Consider the following 23586-nt stretch of genomic DNA (forward strand, 5'->3'; position numbering starts at 1 on the left):
CCTCTAATGCCCCCGCCGCAGCACTAACATTCAGCACAGGGAACACATCATCCAGACCCTCCATCCTCCTCTAATGCCCCCCACCGCAGCACTAACATTCAGCACAGGGAACACATCATCCAGACCCTCCATCCTCCTCTAATGCCCCCCACCGCAGCACTAACATTCAGCACAGGGAACACATCATCCAGACCCTCCGTCCTCCTCTAATGCCCCCCACCGCAGCACTAACATTCAGCACAGGGAACACATCATCCAGACCCTCCATCCTCCTCTAATGCCCCCCACCGCAGCACTAACATTCAGCACAGGGAACACATCATCCAGACCCTCCGTCCTCCTCTAATGCCCCCACCGCAGCACTAACATTCAGCACAGGGAACACATCATCCAGACCCTCCGTCCACCGATCAGAGTTGGAAGTATCAGTCACATACTGCCGATGAAGTATTGACAAGGAATCTCAGACCTCAGCTACGACCTTCCTCAGTAGGCGAGATGATCAGATCCCTGCTCTTTTTCCAAGCTCCTCCAGCGATCTGCTCCTACTCCGCATCAGATGACCCAGCTTGGTACACCCCACACCTAACAGGCATGAACGTAGGCTGGCTGAACCCATAGCACGGGACTGTGTTATAAAAAAGCAGTGGTGTAAAGAACTTAAGTAAAAATACTTTAAGGTACTACTTAAGTCGTTTTTTGGGGTATCTGTACTGCACTTTACTATTTATAGTTTTGACAACTTTTACTTTTACTTCACTACATTCCTAAAGAAAATAATGTACTTTTTACTCCATATATTTTCCCTGACACCCAAAAGTACTCGCTACATTTTGAATGTTTAGCAGGACAGAAAATGGTCCAATTCACACACTTAACAAGAGAACATCCCTGGTCATCCCTACTGCCTCTGATCTGTCGGACTCACTAAACACATGCTTCGTTTGTAAATTATGTCTGAGTATTGGAGTGTGCCCCTGGCTATCCGTAAATTTAAAAAACAAGAATATGATGCTGTCTGGTTTGCTTTATGTAAGGAATTTAAAATAATCTATACTTTTACTTCTACTTTTGATACTTAAGTATATTTTAGCAATTACATTTACTTTTGATACTTAAGTATATTTAAAACCAAAAACGTTTAGACTTTTACTCAAGTAGTATTTTAATGGAGCAATTTTCTATTAAGATATCTTTACTTTTACTCAATTATGAAAATTGGGTATTTTACCCACCACTTTAAAAAGCCACATCCCTGGTGGCATGCCGGCCTTACAGGACATACTGAAAACTCTCCAAGCCTGCATAACAGATTCATAGAAAGATGTCAGGCCAGACAAGCCACCTCCCTCCAGCTTTAAGAGGAAAGGCTGCTTGTCTAAGCCCAAACAGCCCGCTCTCCTCATCAATATGTAGGCTGCATCGACCCAGCTAGAACCTTCACTGTACAACAGTCTCTGGGCTGCTTGAACCGTCACTGTACAACAGTCTCTGTCCTGATTGAACCGTCACTGTACAACAGTCTCTGGGCTGCTTGAACCTTCACTGTACAACAGTCTCTGGGCTGCTTGAAGCTGGATCCTAGAAGAAATGTCCACCACGCCTTGCCCACCTCGTGCAATGGCAGGTACAGGGCTGCAGCGTTAATCCAATGTTGTCCAGACCAAAACAAATTGAAAAGGGTCCTCTGAAGCTGTTGTATCAGGCCCCTGGTGGCTGTAAAATCATTAGTCTGTGCCACAGGGTAGAGGCGGCTAGGTTATTGGCACCAGCACCCTTCCCCTATAAGACAGCTGGGGTAGCACCCATTTCCACCTAGACAACCTGGCACACACCTTCTCCACTACACCCTGTCATGTCCTGACCAGTAATAGGGGTTATTTGTTATTGTAGTTTGGTCAGGACGTGGCAGAGGGTATTTGTTTTATGTGGTTCGGGGTGGTGGTTTGTTTAGTAGGGTATTTGATTTATGTATTCCGGGGGTTTTTAGGCACTGTTCTATGTTAGTGTATTTCTATGTTCTGTCTAGTCTTTTGTATTTCTATGTTTTGTTAATTGGGGTTGGACTCTCAATTGGAGGCAGGTGTTTTATAGTTGCCTCTGTTTTGAGAGTCCTATATATATATATATATAGGTGTGTGTTTGTTGAGTACTTTGTGGGAGATTGTTCTGTGTATAGCCTTATGCCTTACCAGCCTGTGATTAGTCGTTGTTCTTTGTGTACGTGTTTGTTTTGGTTCTCCTTCTTGTCCGTTTATAAGAAAGAAGATGAGTGCACATTTTGGTCTCTATCCGACGACAACCGTTACACACCCTCCCAGATCTTTTTTTGAAAGACATCGGAGCCTAGGAAAAAACCAAAGTCTTCATCCAATCTAATAAAATAATATAAACTGTCAGGTCATCTGCATACTCAGACAGTGCTATCGTAGGATCCTTCATAACCCCTTGCTCAGAGAAACCAGTAAGCCTCGCTCTTAAAAAACAAAGTATTGGTTCAATTGCCAGACATTATAACTGTCCTGAATTTGGGCATCCCTGCCTAATACCCCTATGGACGGGGATGGGGCAGCTCAAACCACCCTCCACCTTCAACATACATGAGCCCCAGTATACAGTAAACTCATCCAAGACAATAAAAACATCCCCAAACCCAAAGGCTTTCATTGTTTTGAACAAGTACTGGTGGTCCACACAGTCAAAAGCCTTCTCCTGATCCAAAGAAAGCAAACCCACATTCACATCAGACAGTTTATAAATGTCTAAAACATCTCATCAGAAACAAGTCATCAACTATAGAGCGATCAGGTGCACAGTAAGACTGGTCCTTGTGGACCAAAAGCCCCAGATATTCTTTTAACCTGTTTGTGAGACACTTAGATATCATTTTATATTCTGCCCAATTGAGGAAGTCCATGTAACAACTGTTCAGCAAACAGAGGATCACAATCTTCCTCCTTATAGAGGGCAGAGTAGAAATCCACGGCATGTTGGCGCACCTCACCGTCATCTGTGGTCACCTTCCCATCAGGGAGACGAAGGTAGACCATCTGTTTACGTTGCAATGTCGACTTCCCTAGGTAAACGTAATTTTTTTAAAGTGCTTGGAGCATCCATATCCTTGAAGGTAGAAAAGCGAGACCTAATCAATGCACCCTTCACTCTTTCATGTAAAAACAGACTCAGTTCATTGCTCTTGTTCTGTAAGTTCACGACTAGTCTGGGGTCATTCTGAGTTAGCAACTTCAATTCCATAGATTTGATGTCCTCTTCAAGGGCCCTGATAGTCTCTTAAACTTCAATACTAGACAGAGCAGTATACTGTTGACAAAACAGACGTATTTGGGCCTTCCCAACCTCCCACCATTGTCTCAAGGACTCCAAATTCCATTCCATTTAACATTAAAATACCAATAAGGTGATGACCTTCGTGGACAGGACAGGTGAATATCAACCGTAACAATATGGAAAATCCCACAGGAGTAATGTCACACCTTCCAACCCTGCTACAGTAGTGATCAGATACATACAACCTGTCTAACCTTCCAACCCTACTACAGTAGTGATCAGATACATACAACCTGTCTAACCTTCCAACCCTACTACAGTAGTGATCAGATACATACAACCTGTCTAACCTTCCAACCCTACTACAGTAGCGATCAGATACATACAACCTGTCTAACCTTGCTGCACCGACACCACCTTCATTAACTACTACAGTAGTGCTCAGATACATACAACCTGTCAAACCTTGCTGCACCGACACCACCTTCATTAACTACTACAGTAGTGATCAGATACATACAACCTGTCTAACCTTGCTGCACTGACACCACCTTCATTAACTACTACAGTAGTGCTCAGATACATACAACCTGTCTAACCTTGCTGCACTGACACCACCTTCATTAACTACTACAGTAGTGCTCAGATACATACAACCTGTCTAACCTTGCTGCACCGACACCACCTTCATTAACTACTACAGTAGCGCTCAGATACATACAACCTGTCTAACCTTGCTGCACTGACACCACCTTCATGAACTTTTAGCCATGTGTACTGCCTAACTTGTGCATGTCTTACTTTCCACACATCAGAAAGCTCGAACTCAGTTAATAGACCAGACAGACAAGAAGCTGACTGCAGGTGAGGTTCTTCAGCAGTGTGATCAACAGTAAAATCCAGTCCCCCCTAAAACCATACACCCCTCTTGGTCACACTGTCTTAAGGTTTCCTTTATTTGATCAAATACAGCAATACGCTCTGTATCGTCATTAGGAGCATAAACATACAAAAATAAAACATTAAATTAAACATTACATCTGCCTTGGCCACTAAAACCCGACCCTTGACAATCTCTGTTGTAGATACCACTGTCACCCCTAAGCCTGAGGAAAACAAGACTGCCACCCCAGCACTGAAATTAGTACCATGACTGAGTATATGCTGCCCCTCCCACCACATACCCCTGTCAACCTCATTAGCCTCATCACTATGTGTCTCCTGTAGAAAAACTACATTAAGCCTTTTCTGTTTTATTACTCTTATTCCTGTCCCTTCCCCAATTAATAATTAGAGAACCTACCCTTAGTACCTCCATATAGAAAAGGGAAAGGAAAAGCAGAAGAAACCACAGAGAAAACAGACAAAGAGAGAAAAGCACCCTATGAGGCATGATAATCATCATTGTTTAAATTGTATCTTAACCTTACCCCGTTTCCCACTACCTTTTGCTGCCGTGACAGCAGTAGCAGAAACGCTTCTTCACACTCAACTGGTCTAACCCCACCAACTTCTGTAACACCACAGCTGACCTCACAAACTTATCAACATAAAATAAATCTGACAAGTTTAGAGATTTCCCAAAAGTCTGGTCCAGGAACCTCTTTACCTAATCTAGATTGTAAATTGAGTCATCGCCAGCCACTATCGTGTCAACAAGAATATCAGAAATGTCCTGATCCTTCTCCTGATCCTCCTCAACTGAGGCCACAGACCCCTGACTCCCCTCTTCCACATCCCCCTCAACACTCCCCACTTGCACCCCATCACATTCCCAGCATGCACCAACACTCCCATTATGCAGAGAGAGAGAGAGAGAGAGAGAGAGAGAGAGAGAGAGAGAGAGGTCTAATGTCTTCTCCCTCCTCATTTCAGATACCTGGAAGGAAACCTTCTGACATCTGTTCCCAGAGAACTGTCCAGTCTGAAGCAGCTATCTCTTGTGTATGTACTAGACCAGGTCTATCCCTCCCTGGCTCCTCAGAGATACTATGTTAACGATGCCAAAGCAATCTCCATTTTATTGAGAAATTTGAAGCAGAGGATATTTTATATTCTTTATTGAAACATAAAAACTGACCAGTTGAGTTCATGTCCTTTCCTGTTTAAAAAAATAAATAAAATTGTAAAGTGGCTTTAGGTCCTTTAAAGAGCTTTATAAATATATTATTATGCCAGACAGTTCACAATTGTCTCTGTGGTGATATTGTGTCCTGTTGTGTGTTTGGTGTTACACAGCGACCTGAGCAACAACAGCATCAACACTGTGGTCTCCATGACCTTCAGCAACATGACTCAGCTCGCCACTCTGTGAGTTACCATGACAACAAGCCACGGCCTGCCTGCTGGCCACACTGGACCGGTTGGACACAGTGACCGGCGGCCTCAGTCACGTTTATAGTCATAACACAGTCACACACACACGGTTGTGTTCCCATCATAATAACTGTCTCCTATCTGCTTTCATTTTAATCCCAGGATCCTGAGTTACAACCAGATTCGGTGCATTTCGCTACACTCATTCTATGGGCTTAAATCTCTGCGTCTCTTGTAAGTGTTGCTCCTTCCTCTCCTATGATACCCTCTCTCTTCCTCTCCTCTCTTCCTCTCCCTATGATACTCTCTTCCTCTCCTCTCTCTCCTCTCTTCCTCTCCTCTCTTCCTCTCCTCTCTTCCTCTCCAAATGATACCCTCTCTTCCTCTCCTCTCTTCCTCTCCTCTTTTCCTCTCCCTATGATACCCTCTCTTCCTCTCCCTCTTCTCTCTTCCTCTCCCTATGATACCCTCTCTTCCTCTCCTCTCTTCCTCTTCTCTCTTCCTCTCCCTATGATACCCTCTCTTCCTCTCCTCTCTTCCTCTCCCTATGATACCCTCTCTTCCTCTCCTCTCTTCCTCTCCCTATAATACCCTCTCTTCCTTTCCATATGATACCCTCTCTTCCTCTCCTCTCTTCCTCTCCCTATGATACCCTCTCTCTCCTCTCTTCCTCTCCCTATGATACCCTCTCTCTTCCTCTCCTCTCTTCCTCTCCATATGATACCCCTCTCTCTTCCTCTCCTCTCTTCCTCTCCCTATGATACCCTCTCTTCCTCTCCTCTCTTCCTCTCCCTATGATACCCTTTCTCTCCTCTCCTCTCTTCCTCTCCCTATGATATCCTCTCTTCCTCTCTTCTCTCTTCCCTCTCTGCTCCTCTCTTCCTCTCTCCTCTCTTCCTCTCTCCTCTCTCCTCTCTTCCTCTCTCCTCTCTTCCTCTCTTTCTCTCTCCTCTCTTCCTCTCTTTCTCTCTCCTCTCTTTCTCTCCTCTCTTCCTCTCTCCTCTCCTCTCTTCCTCTCTCCTCTCCCCCCTCTCCTCTCTTCCTCTCTCCTCTCTCCTCTCTTCCTCTCTCCTCTCCCCCTCTCCTCTCTTCCTCTCTTCCTCTCTCCTCTCTTCCTCTCTCCTCTCCCCCTCTCCTCTCTTCCTCTCTCCTCTCTCCTCTCCCCCTCTCCTCTCTTCCTCTCTCCTCTCTCCTCTCTTCCTCTCTCCTCTCCCCCTCTATCCTCTCTTCCTCTCTCCTCTCCCCCTTTCCCTCTCTTCCTCTCTCCTCTCTTCCTCTCCCTCTCTCCATCCAGAGTGCTGTGTGATAAATGGGCCCTCCACCTCCCAGACTGCTTGTGATCCATCTTCCCTTCCACCCCTGACTCCAAAACAACTCCAAATAAATAAAACATAGAAAACAGGAGCTAAATGCTCTTTCTTCTTCTACTCTTCTTGCTCTGTTCAGATAAAACAGTCCTTATTAACTTGGGCCAGAAGGTGACTGTTGAAACACAACAGACTGCAGATACGCCACGGGGTCTGGGCTAGGAAAGCACCACAGGGCCAAGCAGTTTCTCTCTCTCTCTCTCTCTCTCTCTCTCTCTATCTCTCTCTCTCTGTGTCGCTGTCTCTCTTTATCTCCTTTCTCTCTCGCTCTCCCTCCATCTCTCTGTCTCGCTGTCTCTCTTTATCTGTCTGTCTCTCTCTCTCTCCTCTCTCTCACTTTCTCTCTCTCTCTCTCTCTCTCTCAATTCAATTCAACTCAAGGGGCTTTATTGGCATGGGAAACATATGTTAACATTGCCAAAGCAAGTGAAGTAGATCATATGCAAAAGTTAAATAAACAATAAAAATGAACAGTAAACATTACACTCACAGAAGTTCCCAAAGAATAAAGACATTACCAATGTCATATTATGTCTATATACAGTCTCTCTCTCTCTCTCTCTCTGAATGACATCTAATGGAATGTGAACCCAGAGAGGCAGATCAGCACTGGGGTTAGTCACATGCTAAAGGCTGGAGGCTAAGAGGCTGCCTGGGGACCCTCTGCATGTGGGGCAACAATGACAGGGCTTGATATCCATCAGCATCCCCCTAAACCTGACGCTCTCCTTGTTTTCAATCTATTTCAGGACTCTCCACGGAAACGACCTTTCAACTATACCAGAGGGAGCCTTCAACCACTTGACATCTCTGTCTCATCTGTGAGTGTGATATTACTGGGAGGTCTTTCACAGTAGTAATAATAAAGGCACACACACACACAATCTCTCTCACTCACACACCAACCCCCCCTCCCCACACAGACCCACTACTGCCGCACAATGTAGAATCCATTTTACTTGTTTGACTTCGTGAAACGTGAAGTGTCAGAAAGCTCAACGCAAGTAAAGAGCAGCATTGTGCTGAGAGAGTAGGCCACACAGAACATCTTTGAGACAGGGGGGAGGGAGAGAGGGGAGAGAGAGAGAGGGTGAGGGGCAGAGAGAGTGAGAGAGCAAGAAGGGAGAAAGAGAGAACGAGGGGGTGAGGGAGAGAGAGAGAGAGAGAGGGGAGAGAGAGAGAGTGTGAGAGAGATGGAGAGAAAGAGAGAGAGAGAAACAGAGAGAGAGGGAGAGAGATAGACAGAGGGAGGGAGTGTGTGAGAGAGACTCGAGTGAGGGGGAGAGATCGAGAGAGAGGGGGGAGTGAGAGAGGGGGAGAGAGGGATAGAGAGAGAGAGGGGAAGTGAGAGAGGGGAGAGAGAGAGGGTGAGGGGCAGAGATAGAGTGGGAGAGAGAGAGATAAGAGAGGGGCAGAGAGAGAGTGAGAGGCAGAGAGAGAGAGAGGCAGAGAGAGAGGGAGAGAGGGAGAGAGAGAGAGGGGGGAGAGAGAGGTGATAGAGGGGGAGAGAGAGAGAAAGGGAGAGAGAGAGAAAGAAGGGGAGAGAGAGTGTGAGAGATAGTGTGAGAGATGAGAGAGGGGAGAGAGAGTGAGAAAGGGTGAGGGGCAGAGAGAGAATGGGAGAGAGAGCGATGAGAGAGGGGGAGAGAGAGAGAAACTGAGAGAGTGTGTGAGAGAGAGATGAGAGAGGGGGAGAGAGGGGGAGAGAGAGAGAGAGAGTGTGAGAGAGAGAGATGAGAGAGGGAGTGAGAGGGAGAGTAAAAAAAAGGGGATGCTTACCAGGAATACAATTCCTTTGTTTTAGTAAGGGAGAGAAAGTTCAAGGCAAAAGTTTTAGATTGGTAGGAATGTGCTTTGTGCTACTGGTTATGTGCAGACCAGTGTGTTGTTTACTGACTGTGTACAGAACCTCTGCACCTTGACCATACACTCATGCACCTGAATATGTGACCACTAGGTGTATAATTCCTGTATTATGTTGTCCTCCAGGGCTCTGGGTGCCAACCCCCTGTATTGTAACTGTGACCTGCGCTGGCTGTCTCAGTGGGTGAAGGCTGGCTTCAAGGAGCCTGGCATCGCCCGCTGTTCCGGACCACCTGACATGGCCGACCGCCTGCTGCTCACCACGCCCCTCAACCGCTTCCAGTGCAAAGGTGAACAACAACACTGGCTGTGATATCTCCATCCTCTTTTGCTCTCTTCTCCTCCATCTTCTGCTCCGTTGCCCTGCTTCTGCTTTCTTTGTACCTCTCTCTTCCTCTTTCTCCCCCTCTCCTCTCCTTTCCTCTTCCTCTCTCTCTCTCTTTCTCCTCATCTCCTTTCCGCTTCCTCTTTCTCCCTTTCTCCTCTCCCCCTCATCTCCTTTCCTCTTCCTCTCTCTCCCCCTCTCCTCCTCTCCTTCCTCTTCCTCTCTCTCCCCCTCTCCTCCTCTCCTCTCCTTTCCTCTTCCTCTCTCTCTCTTTCTCCTCGTCTCCTTTCCTCTTCCTCTTTCTCCCCCTCTCCTTTCCTCTTCCTCTCTCTCCCTTTCTCCTCTCCCCCTCATCTCCTTTCTCTTCCTCTCTCTCCCCCTCTCCTCCTCTCCTCTCCTTCCTCTTCCTCTCTCTCCCTTCATCTCATTTCCTCTTCCTCTCTCTCCCCCTCTCCTCTCCTCTTCCTCTCTCTTTCTCCTTGTCTCCTTTCCTCTTCCTCTCTCTCCCTTTCTCCTTTCCCCCTCATCTCCTTTCTCTTCCTCTCTCCCCCTCCTCTCCTCTCCTTTCTTCTTCCTCTCTTTCCCCCTCTCCTCTCGTCCTCTACTCCTTTCCCCCTCTCCTCTTCTCCTCCTCTCCTTCTCCTTTCCTCCTCTCCTCTTCTGCTCCTCTCCTCTCCTTTATTCTTCCTCTCCTTCTTCTCTCGTCCTCTACTCCTTTCCTCCCTCTCCTCCTCCTCCCTCTCCTCCTCCTATCTGTATCTAACGGTAAAGGGGAATGAACCCAACTGTCACACCTCTGTAACCGCACTTGCCAATTAACATTGATCTGGGATTTATCTGAGATTAAGGCAGATGAAGGTTTTTAAATGTGGATAAGAAGTGTCTTTAAATACTGCTCAGAGAAGGAGTGAGTGAAATTGCTAAGTGTGACTTTTTCGTCTTTAATCTCTTCCTCGCTCTCTGTTTCTGACTCTGTCATTCTATCACTCTTTCTCTCGCCCTCTCTCTCTCACACACACTCTCGCTCTCTCTCTTTCTCTCTCTTTCTCTCACCCTCTCTCTCTTTCTCTCTCTCCCACCCTCTCTCTCTCTCTCTCTCGCTCTCCCTTTCTCTCACCCTCTCTCTCTCTACTTCTCTCTCTCTACCTCTCTCTCTCTACCTCTACCTCTCTCTCTCTCTCTCACCCTCTCTCACCCTCTCTCTCTCTCTCTCTCTCTCTCTCTCTCTACCTCTCTCTCTCTACCTCTACCTCTCTCTCTCTCTCTCTCTCTCACCCTCTCTCTCTCTCTCTCTCTCTCCCCCTCTCTCTATCTCTACTTCTCTCTCTCTACCTCTCTCTCTCTACCTCTACCTCTCTCTCTCTCTCTCTCGCTCGCTCGCTCTCTCTCTCTCGCTCTCTCTTTCTCTCACCCTCTCTCTCGCTACCTCTCTCTCTCTCTCTACCTCTCTCTCTCTACCTCTCTCTCTCTACCTCTACCCCTCTCTCTCTCACCCTCTCTCTCTACCTCTCTCTCTCTCTCTCTCGCTCTCTCACCCTCTCTCTCTCTACTTCTCTCTCTCTACTTCTCTCTCTCTACCTCTCTCTCTCTCTCTCTCACCCTCTCTCTCTCTCTCTCACCCTCTCTCTCTCTCTCACCCTCTCTCACCCTCTCTCTCGCTCTCTCGCTCTCTCTCTCTCTCACCCTCTCTCTCTACCTCTCTCTCTACCTCTCTCTCTCTACCTCTCTCTCTACCTCTCTCTCTCTACCTCTCTCTCTCTACCTCTACCTCTCTCTCTCTCTAACCCTCTCTCTCGACCTCTCTCTCTCTCTCGCTCTCTCTTTCTCTCACCCTCTCTCTCTCTCTCTCTACCTCTCTCTCTACCTCTCTCTCTACCTCTCTTTCTCTACCTCTCTCTCTCTACCTCTACCTTCGCTCTCTCTCTCTCTCTCTCTCTCTCTCTCACCCTCTCTCTCTACCTCTCTCTCTCTCTCGCTCTCTCTTTCTCTCACCCTCTCTCTCTCTCTCTACTTCTCTCTCTACCTCTCTCTCTCTACCTCTACCTCTCTCTCTCTCTCACCCTCTCTCTCTCTCTCACCCTCTCTCACCCTCTCTCTTTCTCTCTACCTCTCTCTCTCACCCTCTCTCTCTTCCTCTCTCTGTCTCTCTCTGTCTCTCTCTCTCTCTCTCTCTCTCTCTCTCTCTCTCTCTCTCTCTCTCTCTCTCTCTCTCTCTCTCAGGCCCAGTTGATCTGAATCTGATGTCGAAGTGTGCCCCCTGTCTTGCTGGTCCCTGTCTGAACAATGGCACATGTGCCAGCGATGTGTCTGGCTCCTACCATTGCACCTGTCCCTTTGGCTACAAAGTGAGTGGATTTAAACACACACAACCACACATACACACACACACAACCACAGCCCCACTTAAACGGTTCCACATGTTAGCGGTTTGTCATCGTATGCATAGCCCCAGTGTTTTAGCCTCTCCTGTTCTCTTACATGCATAATGCATCTTAGTTTGATATCTCAACCAATGTGGAAATGATTACAACAGTTAGTTTGGCTGTAAGTATTGAATAGAGATTAAAAAGGGTTACAATAAAGTGCTCTCAGAGGGTGGACGTAGAGTGTGTGTGTCTGCGTGTGTAGGTTTTGTCCCCTCCCCCCACTGTGTTGTGTGCTGCTGCTGTGGGATTCCTGTCAGTGTCCTGCTCCATGGACACAGACAACAGCTTAACCTCCAGTCTGCTACTGGGACAAAGCCCATGGCCTCGCTTTTTCATTCAAATCTTTGCTCCCAAGGTCAATTTGTGCTACGGTATGTGTGTCAGTGTTGGTCCCGGTGTCTCTGGGTATGCACCTCTCTTTGGGTCTTTATTCCTGCCTATTCAGAGGTGTGTGTACGTGTGCTTTTCGCCATCGTCCTCTGCTGGGCTTAAGTGAATTGAAATGTGGAGAATGAATCGTGGACCGAGAGAGAGGGAAACATGAAACAAGCGTCTGTGTGGTGTCTTTGATCAGAGGAAGTGGGTGTTAAGGGTCATTAGGGTCATGATTCTTGAATGCTACCATACTGTACCAGTACCTCTACTCCAGTGATTCACTAATCCAATGCCTCTCCAAGGCATTCCTGGTCCATCACCAAACATTTCTGTAAAAGCCCAACGATAAAGCCTTGCATACTTTTTTGTTGTTGTTGTTTTGTGCTGAAGGCAAAGTGTTCTCATTTTGTACCATTTTATGTGTCTGAAGGTAGAACTCCGCCGACCTGGCAGGCCCAGAGAGCAAATACGGGACACCTATAGGCCTACCGCTGGCCAATCAGATAGCTCAGATCACCGTGTCTGCACAGTTTCCTCTGTGATTTCATTGAGCCATAGACTGTAAAAAGAACCTTAGAACGCAGTTGATACTGTGTGAAAATGTTTAAAACCATGATTAGAAAGAGACTCAGCGAATACAGCAAAGAGCTGCTGTTTTTATAAGTAAGTTCATGTTTAAGTTATTCAGCACTGTTAACACTTTTTTCAACACTTTTATAAACCATAAAATGTGCATTCTCCCTACTTCCACTCACGCTACAACCAGCACTGCAGCTGTAGTGAATGAGTATTGCATAGTCTTCCAATAAGCTTCTGTTGTTATTAATAGCTGAATGTATTTTTTAATAGAGGAATATTTCACTTTCTCTGGTCATAGGAGTAACGACATGAATTCATGCATGAGGCAGAAATAATGCAGTGTGACTTGAGTTTCGCAATCAGCTGGAAGACTGCATCCCCTTTTCTCAGCGGAGGGAGGGAGAGCGGAGGGACGGTGAGTCGGGTGAGAGGCAGCCTCACCGCTACTCCCTCCCTCCCCTCAGACTGACCATCAGAAGCAGGCCATCCCAAAAAATATTAACCTCCCTGGGCAGTCCCACCTAGTCAACAGCCAGTGGAATCGTGTGGCGCGAAATACAAATACCTCATAAATGCTATAACTTAAATTTCTGAAACATATGACTATTTTACACCATTTTAAAGACAAGACTCTCGTTAATCTAACCACACTGTCCGATTTCAAAAAGGCTTTACAGCAAAAGCAAAACATTAGATCATGTCAGGAGAGTACCCTGCCAAAAATAATCACACAGCCATTTTCAAAACAAGCCTATATGTCACAAAAACCAAAACCACAGCTAAATGCAGCACTAACCATTGATGATCTTCATCAGATGACACTCCTAGGACATTATGTTATACAATACATGCATGTTTTGTTCAATCAAGTTCATATTTATATCAAAAAACAGCTTTTTACATTAGCATGTGATGTTCAGAACTAGCATACCCACCGCAAACTTCCGGTGAATTTACTTAATTACTCACGATTAACGTTCACAAAATACATAACAATTATTTTAAGAATTATAGATACAGAACTCCTTTATGCAATCGCTGTGTCAGATTTTAAAATAGCTTTTCGGCAAAAGCACATTTTGCAATATTCTGAGTACATAGCCCGGCCATCACGGCTAGCTAATTTGACACCCACCAAGTTTGGCCCTCACCAAACTCAGATTTACTATAAGAAAAATTGGATTACCTTTGCTGTTCTTCGTCAGAATGCACTCCCAGGGCTTCTACTTCTACAACAAATGTTGTTTTGGTTCAAAATAATCCATAGTTATATTGAAATAGCTCCGTTTTGTTCGTGCGTTGAGGTCAGTATCCAAAGGGCGACGCGCAGGCGCATTTCGTGACAGAAAAATTCCAAATATTCCATTACCGTACTTCGAAGCATGTCAAATGCTGTTTAAAATCTATTTTTATGCAATTTTTCTCGTAAAATACCGATAATATTCCAACCGGGCGACGTTGTATTCGTTCAAAGAGAGAAAGAAAAACATGGAGTCCTCTCGTGCACGCGCGCTCCAGTGTCAGTGTTCCCTGCCTGACCACTCACAAACACTCCTGCTGTTTTTTGCCCAGAGACTGCAGAGCTCTCATTCCACTTTCTGGCGCCTTCTGAGAGCCAACGAAAGCCTTAGAAAATGTCACGTTACAGCAGAGATGCTGTATTTTTGATAGAGATGCCCTAGAAGGACAACAAATTGTCAGACAGGGCACTTCCTGCATGGAATCTTCTCAGGTTTTGGCCTGCCATATGAGTTCTGTTATACTCACAGACACCATTCACACAGTTTTAGAAACTTTAGAGTGTTTTCTATCCAAATCTACTAATTATGTGCATATTATCGTTTCTGGGTAAGAGTAGTAACCAGTTTAAATCGGGTACGTTTTTTTATCCGGCCGTGAAAATACTGCCCCCTAGCCCCAACAAGTTTTAAGCTCACTCAGCTGTCCCTCACAAGTAATAGAACAAATGAGATCATATACCTACATTTGTCTGAGCAAAACAACATTGTCAGGGCAATTCAAGCATAGCACATAGCCTGTCTTCTCTTGAGAACCAGGTCTGCCTTCAGCGGCCTTTCTCAATAGCAAGGCTGTGCTCACTGAGTCTGTACATAGTCAAAGCTTTCCTTACGTTTGGTTCAGTCACAGTGGTCAGGTATTCTGCCACTGTGTACTCTCTGTTTAGGGCCAAATAGCATTCCAGTTTGCTCAGTTTTTTTGTTAATTCTTTCCAATGTGTCAAGTAATTATCTTTTTGTTTTCTCATGATTTGGTTGGGTCTAATTGTGTTGCTGTCCTGGGGCTCTGTGAGGTCTGTTTGTGTTTGTGAGCAGAGCCCCAGGACCAGCTTGCTTAGGGGACTCTTCTCCAGGTTCATCTCTCTGTAGGTGATGGCTTTGTTATGGAAGGTTTGGGAATCACTTCCTTTTAGGTGGTTGTAGAATTGAATGTCTCTTTTCTGGATTTTGATAATTAGCTGATATCGACCTAATTCTGCTCTGCATGCATTATTTGGTGTTTTACGTTGTACACTGAGGACATTTTTGCAGAATTCTGCATGCAGAGTTACAATTTGGTGTTTGTCCCATTTTGTGAATTCTTGGTTGGTGAGCGGACCCCAGACCTCACGACCATCAAGGACAATGGGTTCTATAACTGATTCAAGTATTTTTAGCCAGATCCTAATTGGTATGTCAAATTTTATGTTCCTTTTGATGGCATTGAAGGCCCTTCTTGCCTTGTCTCTCAGATCGTTCACAGCTTTGTGGAAGTTACCTGTGGTGCTGATGTTTAGGCCGAGGTATGTATAGATTGTTTGTGTGCTCTAGGGCAACGGTGTCTAGATGGAATTTGTATTTGTGGTCGTGGCAACTGGACCTTTTTTGGAACACCATTATTTTAGTCTGAGATGTACTGAGATGTACTGTCAGGGCCCAGGTCTAACCCGAATCTGTGCAGAAGATCGAGGTGCTGCTGCAGGCCCTCCTTGGTTGGGGACAGAAGCACCAGATCATAAGCAAACAGCAGACATTTGACTGCAGATTCTAGTAGGGTGAGGCCGGGTGCTGCAGACTCTTCTAGTCCCCTCGCCAATTCGTTGATATATATGTTGAAGAGGTTGGGGCTTAAACTGCATCCCTGTCTAACCCACTGCTCTGTGGAAAGAAATGTTTTTTTTTTACAAATTAAACTGCATACTTGTTGTTTGTGTACATGGATTTTATAAGGTTGTATGTTTTTCCCCCAAGACCACTTTCCATCAATTTGTTTAGCAGATACTCATGCCAAATTGAGTCGAAGGCTTGTTTTAAATCAACAAAGCATGAGAAGACTTTGCCTTTGTTTTGGTTTGTTTGTTTGTCAATTAGGGTGTGCAGGGTGAATACGTGGTCTGTTGTACGGTCATTTGGTAAAAGCCAATTTGTCATTTGCTCAGTAAATTATTTTCACGGAGAAATTAACTAGTCTGCTGTTAATGATAATGCAGAGGATTTCCCAAGGTAGCTGTTGACGCATAACCCACGGTAGTTATTGGTGTCAAATTTGTCTCCACTTTTGTGGATTGGGGTGATCAGTCCTTGCTTCCAAATATTGGGAAAGATGCCAGCGCCAAGGTTGATGTTGAAGAGTTTAAGTATAGCCAATTGGAATTTGTGGTCTGTATTTTTTATCATTTCTTTGAGGATACCATCAACACCACAGGTATTTTTGTGTTGGAGGGTTTGTATGTTGTCCTGTAGTTCATTCAATGCAATTGGAGAATCCAGTGTCACGGTTGTCGTCGGCTAAAGTGGACCAAAACGCAGCAGGAATATGTGCACTCATCTTCTTTTATTTGGTTAAGAAGGAGAACCAAAAATAAACACGTACACCAAAAGAAACACACCGACAAATAAACAGTCCTGTAAGGCCATAAGCTATACATGGAACAATCTCCCTCAAACACTAAACCAAACACATACCCATATATAGGACTCTCAATCAGAGGCAACGAGAAAACACCTGCCTCCAATTGAGAGTCCAACCCCAATTAATAAAATATAGAAATACAAAAGACTAGACAGAACATAGAAATACACTAACATAGAACAGTACCCAAAAACCTGGAAATAATAAATCAAACACCCTACTAAATAAACCACCACCCTGAACCACATAAAACAAATACCCTCTGCCACGTCCTGACCAAAATAAAAAACAAATACTCCCTCTACTGGTCAGGACGTGACATCCAGTGTGTTCTGGTAGTCTTTAATAGCTGATTCTAAGATTTGTAATTGATCATGTATATGTTTTTGCTGTTTGTTCTTTGTTATAGGGCCAAAAAGATTAGAGAGATGGTTTACCCATATATCTCCATTTTGGATAGATAACTCTTCGTGTTGTTTTTGTTTAGTGTTTTCCAGTTTTCCCAGAAGTGGTTAGAGTCTATGGATTTTTCAATTACATTGAGCTGATTTCTGACCTGCTATTCCTTCTTTTTCCGTAGTGTGTTTCTGTCATGTTTTAGTGATTCACCATAGTGAAGGTGTAGGCTCAGGTTTTCTGGGTCTCTCTGTTTTTGATTGGACAGGTTTCTCAATTTCTTTAAGTTTTGGCATTCTTCATCAAACTATTTTTAATTGTTGTTTATTTCTTCGGTTTTCTGTTTGACATTTTTAGATTTGATAAGGAAGCTGAGGTCAAGTATACTGTTTAGGTTTTCTACTGCCAAGTTTACACCTTCACTATTACAGTGGAACGTTTTGTCCTGGAAGTTGTCTGAAAGGGATTGATTTGTTGTTTCCTAATTGTTTTTAGATAGGTTTCCACACTACTTCCCTTCCATCTATAGCATTTCTTAATATGAGTGTGAGGTTCTTGTCTAGTTCTGACATTTAGGTCACCACAGACTAGTACATGTCCCTGGGCCTGGAGATGATTGATTTCCCCCTCCAGGATGGAGAAGCTGTCATTAAAATATGGGGATTATAGTGGGGGGATATAGGTAGCACACAGAGGACATTTTTCTCTGCTGAGATAATTTATTTTTGAATTTGAAATGTAAAATGTTCCTTTTTTGATTTATTTAATAATTGATTTATTTAGTAAGGTCTGCTAGCATACCCCCTGAGTCTCTTCTTTGTTTCACCCCCCCCCCCCCCCCTCTCTCTCTCTCTTCCCCTCCCTCCCTCCTCCCTTCCTCCCTTCCAGGGACAGAACTGTGAGATATCCATCAACGCCTGCATCAGTTTCCCCTGTGCCAATGGAGGGACCTGCCACGTGATCCCAGGCCAAGAGGACCAGTTCAGGTACCCACAACCCACTACTCTCTCTACACACCAGACAGAGAGGCCGTCTGAAATGGCACACCATTCCCTATATAGTAGGCACAGACAGAGGAGTAACATGCAGGCAGCAGTGTTGTTCCAGTGTGTGAGTGACTCGATGAGAGCCCATGGTCCATGGTGGTGATGTTCCAGTGTGTGAGTGACTCTGTGAGAGCCAATGGTCCATGGTGGTGTTGTTCCAGTGTGTGAGTGACTCTGTGAGAGCCAATGGTCCATGGTGGTGATGTTCCAGTGTGTGAGTGACTCTGTGAGAGCCCATGGTCCATGGTGGTATTGTTCCAGTGTGTGAGTGACTCTGTGAGAGCCCATGGTCCATGGTGGTGTTGTTCCAGTGTGTGAGTGACTCTGTGAGAGCCCATGGTCCATGGTGGTGTTGTTCCAGTGTGTGAGTGACTCTGTGAGAGCCCATGGTCCATGGTGGTGTTGTTCCAGTGTGTGAGTGACTCTGTGAGAGCCCATGGTCCATGGTGGTGATGTTCCAGTGTGTGAGTGACTCTGTGAGAGCCCATGGTCCATGGTGGTGATGTTCCAGTGTGTGAGTGACTCTGTGAGAGCCCATGGTCCATGGTGGTGATGTTCCAGTGTGTGAGTGACTCTGTGAGAGCCCATGCTCCATGGTGGTGATGTTCCAGTGTGTGAGTGACTCTGTGAGAGCCAATGGTCCATGGTGGTGATGTTCCAGTGTGTGAGTGACTCTGTGAGAGCCCATGCTCCATGGTGGTGATGTTCCAGTGTGTGAGTGACTCTGTGAGAGCCAATGGTCCATGGTGGTGATGTTCCAGTGTGTGAGTGACTCTGTGAGAGCCCATGCTCCATGGTGGTGATGTTCCAGTGTGTGAGTGACTCTGTGAGAGCCCATGGTCCATGGTGGTGTTGTTCCAGTGTGTGAGTGACTCTGTGAGAGCCAATGGTCCATGGTGGTGATGTTCCAGTGTGTGAGTGAAACTGTGAGAGCTCATGGTCCATGGTGGTGTTGTTCCAGTGTGTGAGTGACTCTGTGAGAGCCCATGGTCCATGGTGGTGATGTTCCAGTGTGTGAGTGACTCTGTGAGGGCCCATGGTCCATGGTGGTGATGTTCCAGTGTGTGAGTGACTCTGTGAGAGCCCATGGTCCATGGTGGTGATGTTCCAGTGTGTGAGTGACTCTGTGAGAGCCCATGGTCCATGGTGGTGATGTTCCAGTGTGTGAGTGACTCTGTGAGAGCCCATGGTCCATGGTGGTGATGTTCCAGTGTGTGAGTGACTCGATGAGAGCCCATGGTCCATGGTGGTGATGTTCCAGTGTGTGAGTGACTCTGTGAGAGCCCATGGTCCATGGTGGTGTTGTTCCAGTGTGTGAGTGAAACTGTGAGAGCTCATGGTCCATGGTGGTGATGTTCCAGTGTGTGAGTGACTCTGTGAGAGCCCATGGTCCATGGTGGTGTTGTTCCAGTGTGTGAGTGACTCTGTGAGAGCCCATGGTCCATGGTGGTGTTGTTCCAGTGTGTGAGTGACTCTGTGAGAGCCCATGGTCCATGGTGGTGTTGTTCCAGTGTGTGAGTGAAACTGTGAGAGCCCATGGTCCATGGTGGTGATGTTCCAGTGTGTGAGTGACTCTGTGAGAGCCCATGGTCCATGGTGGTGTTGTTCCAGTGTGTGAGTGACTCTGTGAGGGCCCATGGTCCATGGTGGTGATGTTCCAGTGTGTGAGTGACTCTGTGAGAGGCCATGGTCCATGGTGGTGTTGTTCCAGTGTGTGAGTGACTCTGTGAGAGCCCATGGTCCATGGTGGTATTGTTCCAGTGTGTGAGTGACTCTGTGAGAGCCCATGGTCCATGGTGGTGATGTTCCAGTGTGTGAGTGACTCTGTGAGAGCCCATGGTCCATGGTGGTGATGTTCCAGTGTGTGAGTGACTCTGTGAGAGCCAATGGTCCATGGTGGTGTTGTTCCAGTGTGTGAGTGACTCTGTGAGAGCCCATGGTCCATGGTGGTGATGTTCCAGTGTGTGAGTGACTCTGTGAGAGCCAATGGTCCATGGTGGTGTTGTTCCAGTGTGTGAGTGACTCTGTGAGAGCCCATGGTCCATGGTGGTGATGTTCCAGTGTGTGAGTGACTCTGTGAGAGCCCATGGTCCATGGTGGTGATGTTCCAGTGTGTGAGTGACTCTGTGAGAGCCCATGGTCCATGGTGGTATTGTTCCAGTGTGTGAGTGACTCTGTGAGAGCCCATGGTCCATGGTGGTGATGTTCCAGTGTGTGAGTGAAACTGTGAGAGCCCATGGTCCATGGTGGTGTTGTTCCAGTGTGTGAGTGACTCTGTGAGAGCCCATGGTCCATGGTGGTGATGTTCCAGTGTGTGAGTGACTCTGTGAGAGCCCATGGTCCATGGTGGTGATGTTCCAGTGTGTGAGTGACTCTGTGAGAGCCCATGGTCCATGGTGGTGATGTTCCAGTGTGTGAGTGACTCTGTGAGAGCCCATGGTCCATGGTGGTGATGTTCCAGTGTGTGAGTGACTCTGTGAGAGCCCATGGTCCATGGTGGTGATGTTCCAGTGTGTGAGTGACTCTGTGAGAGCTCATGGTCCATGGTGGTGATGTTCCAGTGTGTGAGTGAAACTGTGAGAGCTCATGGTCCATGGTGGTATTGTTCCAGTGTGTGAGTGACTCTGTGAGAGCCCATGGTCCATGGTGGTGATGTTCCAGTGTGTGAGTGACTCTGTGAGAGCCCATGGTCCATGGTGGTATTGTTCCAGTGTGTGAGTGACTCTGTGAGAGCCCATGGTCCATGGTGGTGATGTTCCAGTGTGTGAGTGAAACTGTGAGAGCCCATGGTCCATGGTGGTGTTGTTCCAGTGTGTGAGTGACTCTGTGAGAGCCCATGGTCCATGGTGGTGATGTTCCAGTGTGTGAGTGACTCTGTGAGAGCCCATGGTCCATGGTGGTGTTGTTCCAGTGTGTGAGTGACTCTGTGAGAGCCCATGGTCCATGGTGGTGATGTTCCAGTGTGTGAGTGACTCTGTGAGAGCCCATGGTCCATGGTGGTGTTGTTCCAGTGTGTGAGTGACTCTGTGAGAGCCCATGGTCCATGGTGGTGATGTTCCAGTGTGTGAGTGACTCTGTGAGAGCTCATGGTCCATGGTGGTGTTGTTCCAGTGTGTGAGTGACTCTGTGAGAGCTCATGGTCCATGGTGGTGTTGTTCTCCATCAGGCTTGGGGCCAGACCACTGCCACACTCTCCTCTCTTTCATTGTTCACTGTTCGGCCTTTAAACACCAACTAACAAACCCTAGCTCTCTCTCTGCCTCATCAATGATCCACATGTGGGATCTCTCCTCAGCCTTTTGATATAACAGATTAAGGCTTTACAGCAGGACCTCACTACACAGCCTGTATCTGTTCTAGCTATGCACCGACACAAAGGTTAATCTCCTTGAGTCACTATGATGTCACTCTTTCCAGGGGTCGCAACCTTGAGGCCTCTTACAGGAGCTTTGTATATCCCCCTCTCTGCTTCCAGCCCCCCAGTCAGTCCCTCTGGAGAACTGTAAAGGACACCACAATCGTTCATCTCCTCAGGGTCATGTTCAATCAGAAGCCGCTGGCCTTCAAAGAACAACAGGCGTTTGATAAAGCCACTCGTCTCACCAGTGATGCTTATCTCTCCTTGCTCTGCTGAGAGCCTGCCCGCCACGCCGCACCCATGATGCCAACCCTGTGCCACCCCGCCCGCACAGCACAGCAAAGCCAGCTAGGGCAGGTGGGCATAACAGACAAGAGAGAGAGCGACAGAGCCAGTGTGATGCCAGAGTCAAACGGTCTACCGATTCCACACGACATTTAGTTATAGCTTGATGAATGCCCTTCCACATAGGAGCTTACAAGGACCCACGTCTAATTGGAGTTATTGAATTCACAGACAGACCTGATTACATTACATTTTCAAATGTCACTGGAGTTCTACCCTTGTTGTTATTCAAATTGAAGTGCAGATCTTAGGCTTTCAAAGGGCATTAGTCCTTAATAGAGGGGCCAGGGCCACAGAGCAGAGGGCATCTGGAGCGTGAATTTGAAGTGAAGTGGAATGAAACCCAGTACACTTCCATGACTCTGGCAGTGTCCTAACTAACTATCTGTGACTGCTATCCTGTCTCTCTCCTCCCAAGCTGTACGTGTCCTCCTGGGTACGAGGGTCTGCAGTGTGAGGTGAACCCTGACGACTGTGAGGACAATGACTGTGAGAACAACTCTACCTGTGTGGACAGCATAAACAACTATACCTGCTTCTGCCCCCCAAACTTCATAGGTATGACACGTATTTTATCAAAATGTCGAATATACATGCAGACAAATGAATTCATGCAGAGAGTGGAATAATAGCCTACTACTAGCCTCATAATTTAAAAAAATACATTGATGTTATTTAGCGGGTCACAGATCGGCTCTCGGAACAATTCTATGTGGGTGGGTCGGGAGGCGAAGAAGAATCTGTCCTGAAGTCGGGTATCGAGTGGGGCTCAGAATTGATGTGGCAGTGGAGGGTGGGAAGGGGTTACAGGGGGGGGGGGGGGGGTCTGCACAGTCCAGTGAGTTCAGCCCAAGCACAGTGCAGTTCTGAGTGCAACCAGCCAGTATTGTTGAGGTTCTCTCTGCAGTGCGCATGTGGGGTAGCAGCTGTGGGCATCTCCTCAGTCGGGCATCATGGGCGGTCGCTGCCATCACCTGCCTGTCACAAGGAAGGGAGGGTGCTGATCTGAGCAGCTGCTCCACGCACACCAACCCTGTCATTACCACCGCATGCCTTGTAGACCTGGCCGTGCCGCGTCCACCCCAGGCCCAGCCTCCCCTGGGACCAGAGCACAGAACACAGAGGGTCTAGAGGCTGTCAGCAGAGAGGCAGCCAGTAGAGCAACACCCTGCCAGCCAGCCTGCCACACACAGCTAACTCCCCAGTGTGGGCATGTGGGCCCCTGGGCCGGCGGCTTGCAGCGCCATGCGGCCATGTGAAGAAGCGGTCACAGGCCGGCTCCAGGGGAAGTCCATAGGCTAACCCAGCAATTAGACGTCTGTGTTCTCCAGAGAAAAAACAAAGACTGTGACTACATGGGTGTAGACTAGAGAGAGAAAGTATCATGCTGGCCTGTGGACCAGGACCATTAGACTAGAGAGAGAAAATATCTTGCTGGCCTGTGGACCAGGACCATTAGACTAGAGAGAGAAAGTATCTAGCTGGCCTGCAGACCAGGACCATTAGACTAGAGAGAGAAAGTATCTTGCTGGCCTGTGGACCAGGACCATTAGACTAGAGAGAGAAAGTATCTTGCTGGCCTGTGGACCAGGACCATTAGACTAGAGAGAGAAAGTATCTAGCTGGCCTGTAGACCAGGACCATTAGACTAGAGAGAGAAAATATCTTGCTGGCCTGTGGACCAGGACCATTCGACTAGAGAGAGAAAGTATCTAGCTGGCCTGCAGACCAGGACCATTAGACTAGAGAGAGAAAGTATCTAGCTGGCCTGCAGACCAGGACCATTAGACTAGAGAGAGAAAGTATCTAGCTGGCCTGTGGACCAGGACCATTAGACTAGAGAGAGAAAGTATCTTGCTGGCCTGTGGACCAGGACCATTAGACTAGAGAGAGAAAGTATCTTGCTGGCCTGTGGACCAGGACCATTAGACTAGAGAGAGAAAGTATCTAGCTGGCCTGTAGACCAGGACCATTAGACTAGAGAGAGAAAATA

At 46.9% G+C, this 23586-nt stretch overlaps 1 protein-coding gene across 1 annotated transcript in view; it reads left to right on the forward strand.

Moving 5' to 3' along the window:
• slit3 (slit homolog 3 (Drosophila)) overlaps positions 1 to 23586 on the forward strand; it is a 394481-nt gene that overhangs the window by 333571 nt on the left and 37324 nt on the right. The window contains 8 exon segments of the mRNA XM_045724040.2: positions 5164 to 5232; positions 5527 to 5598; positions 5767 to 5838; positions 7721 to 7792; positions 8961 to 9124; positions 11380 to 11504; positions 17733 to 17830; positions 22012 to 22151. Coding sequence (XP_045579996.2) covers positions 5164 to 5232; positions 5527 to 5598; positions 5767 to 5838; positions 7721 to 7792; positions 8961 to 9124; positions 11380 to 11504; positions 17733 to 17830; positions 22012 to 22151 — 812 coding nt within the window.

This window comes from Salmo salar, chromosome 09, assembly GCF_965601325.2.
Source record: "Salmo salar chromosome 09, fSalSal1, whole genome shotgun sequence".
NCBI classification, from domain to species: Eukaryota; Metazoa; Chordata; class Actinopteri; order Salmoniformes; family Salmonidae; genus Salmo; species Salmo salar.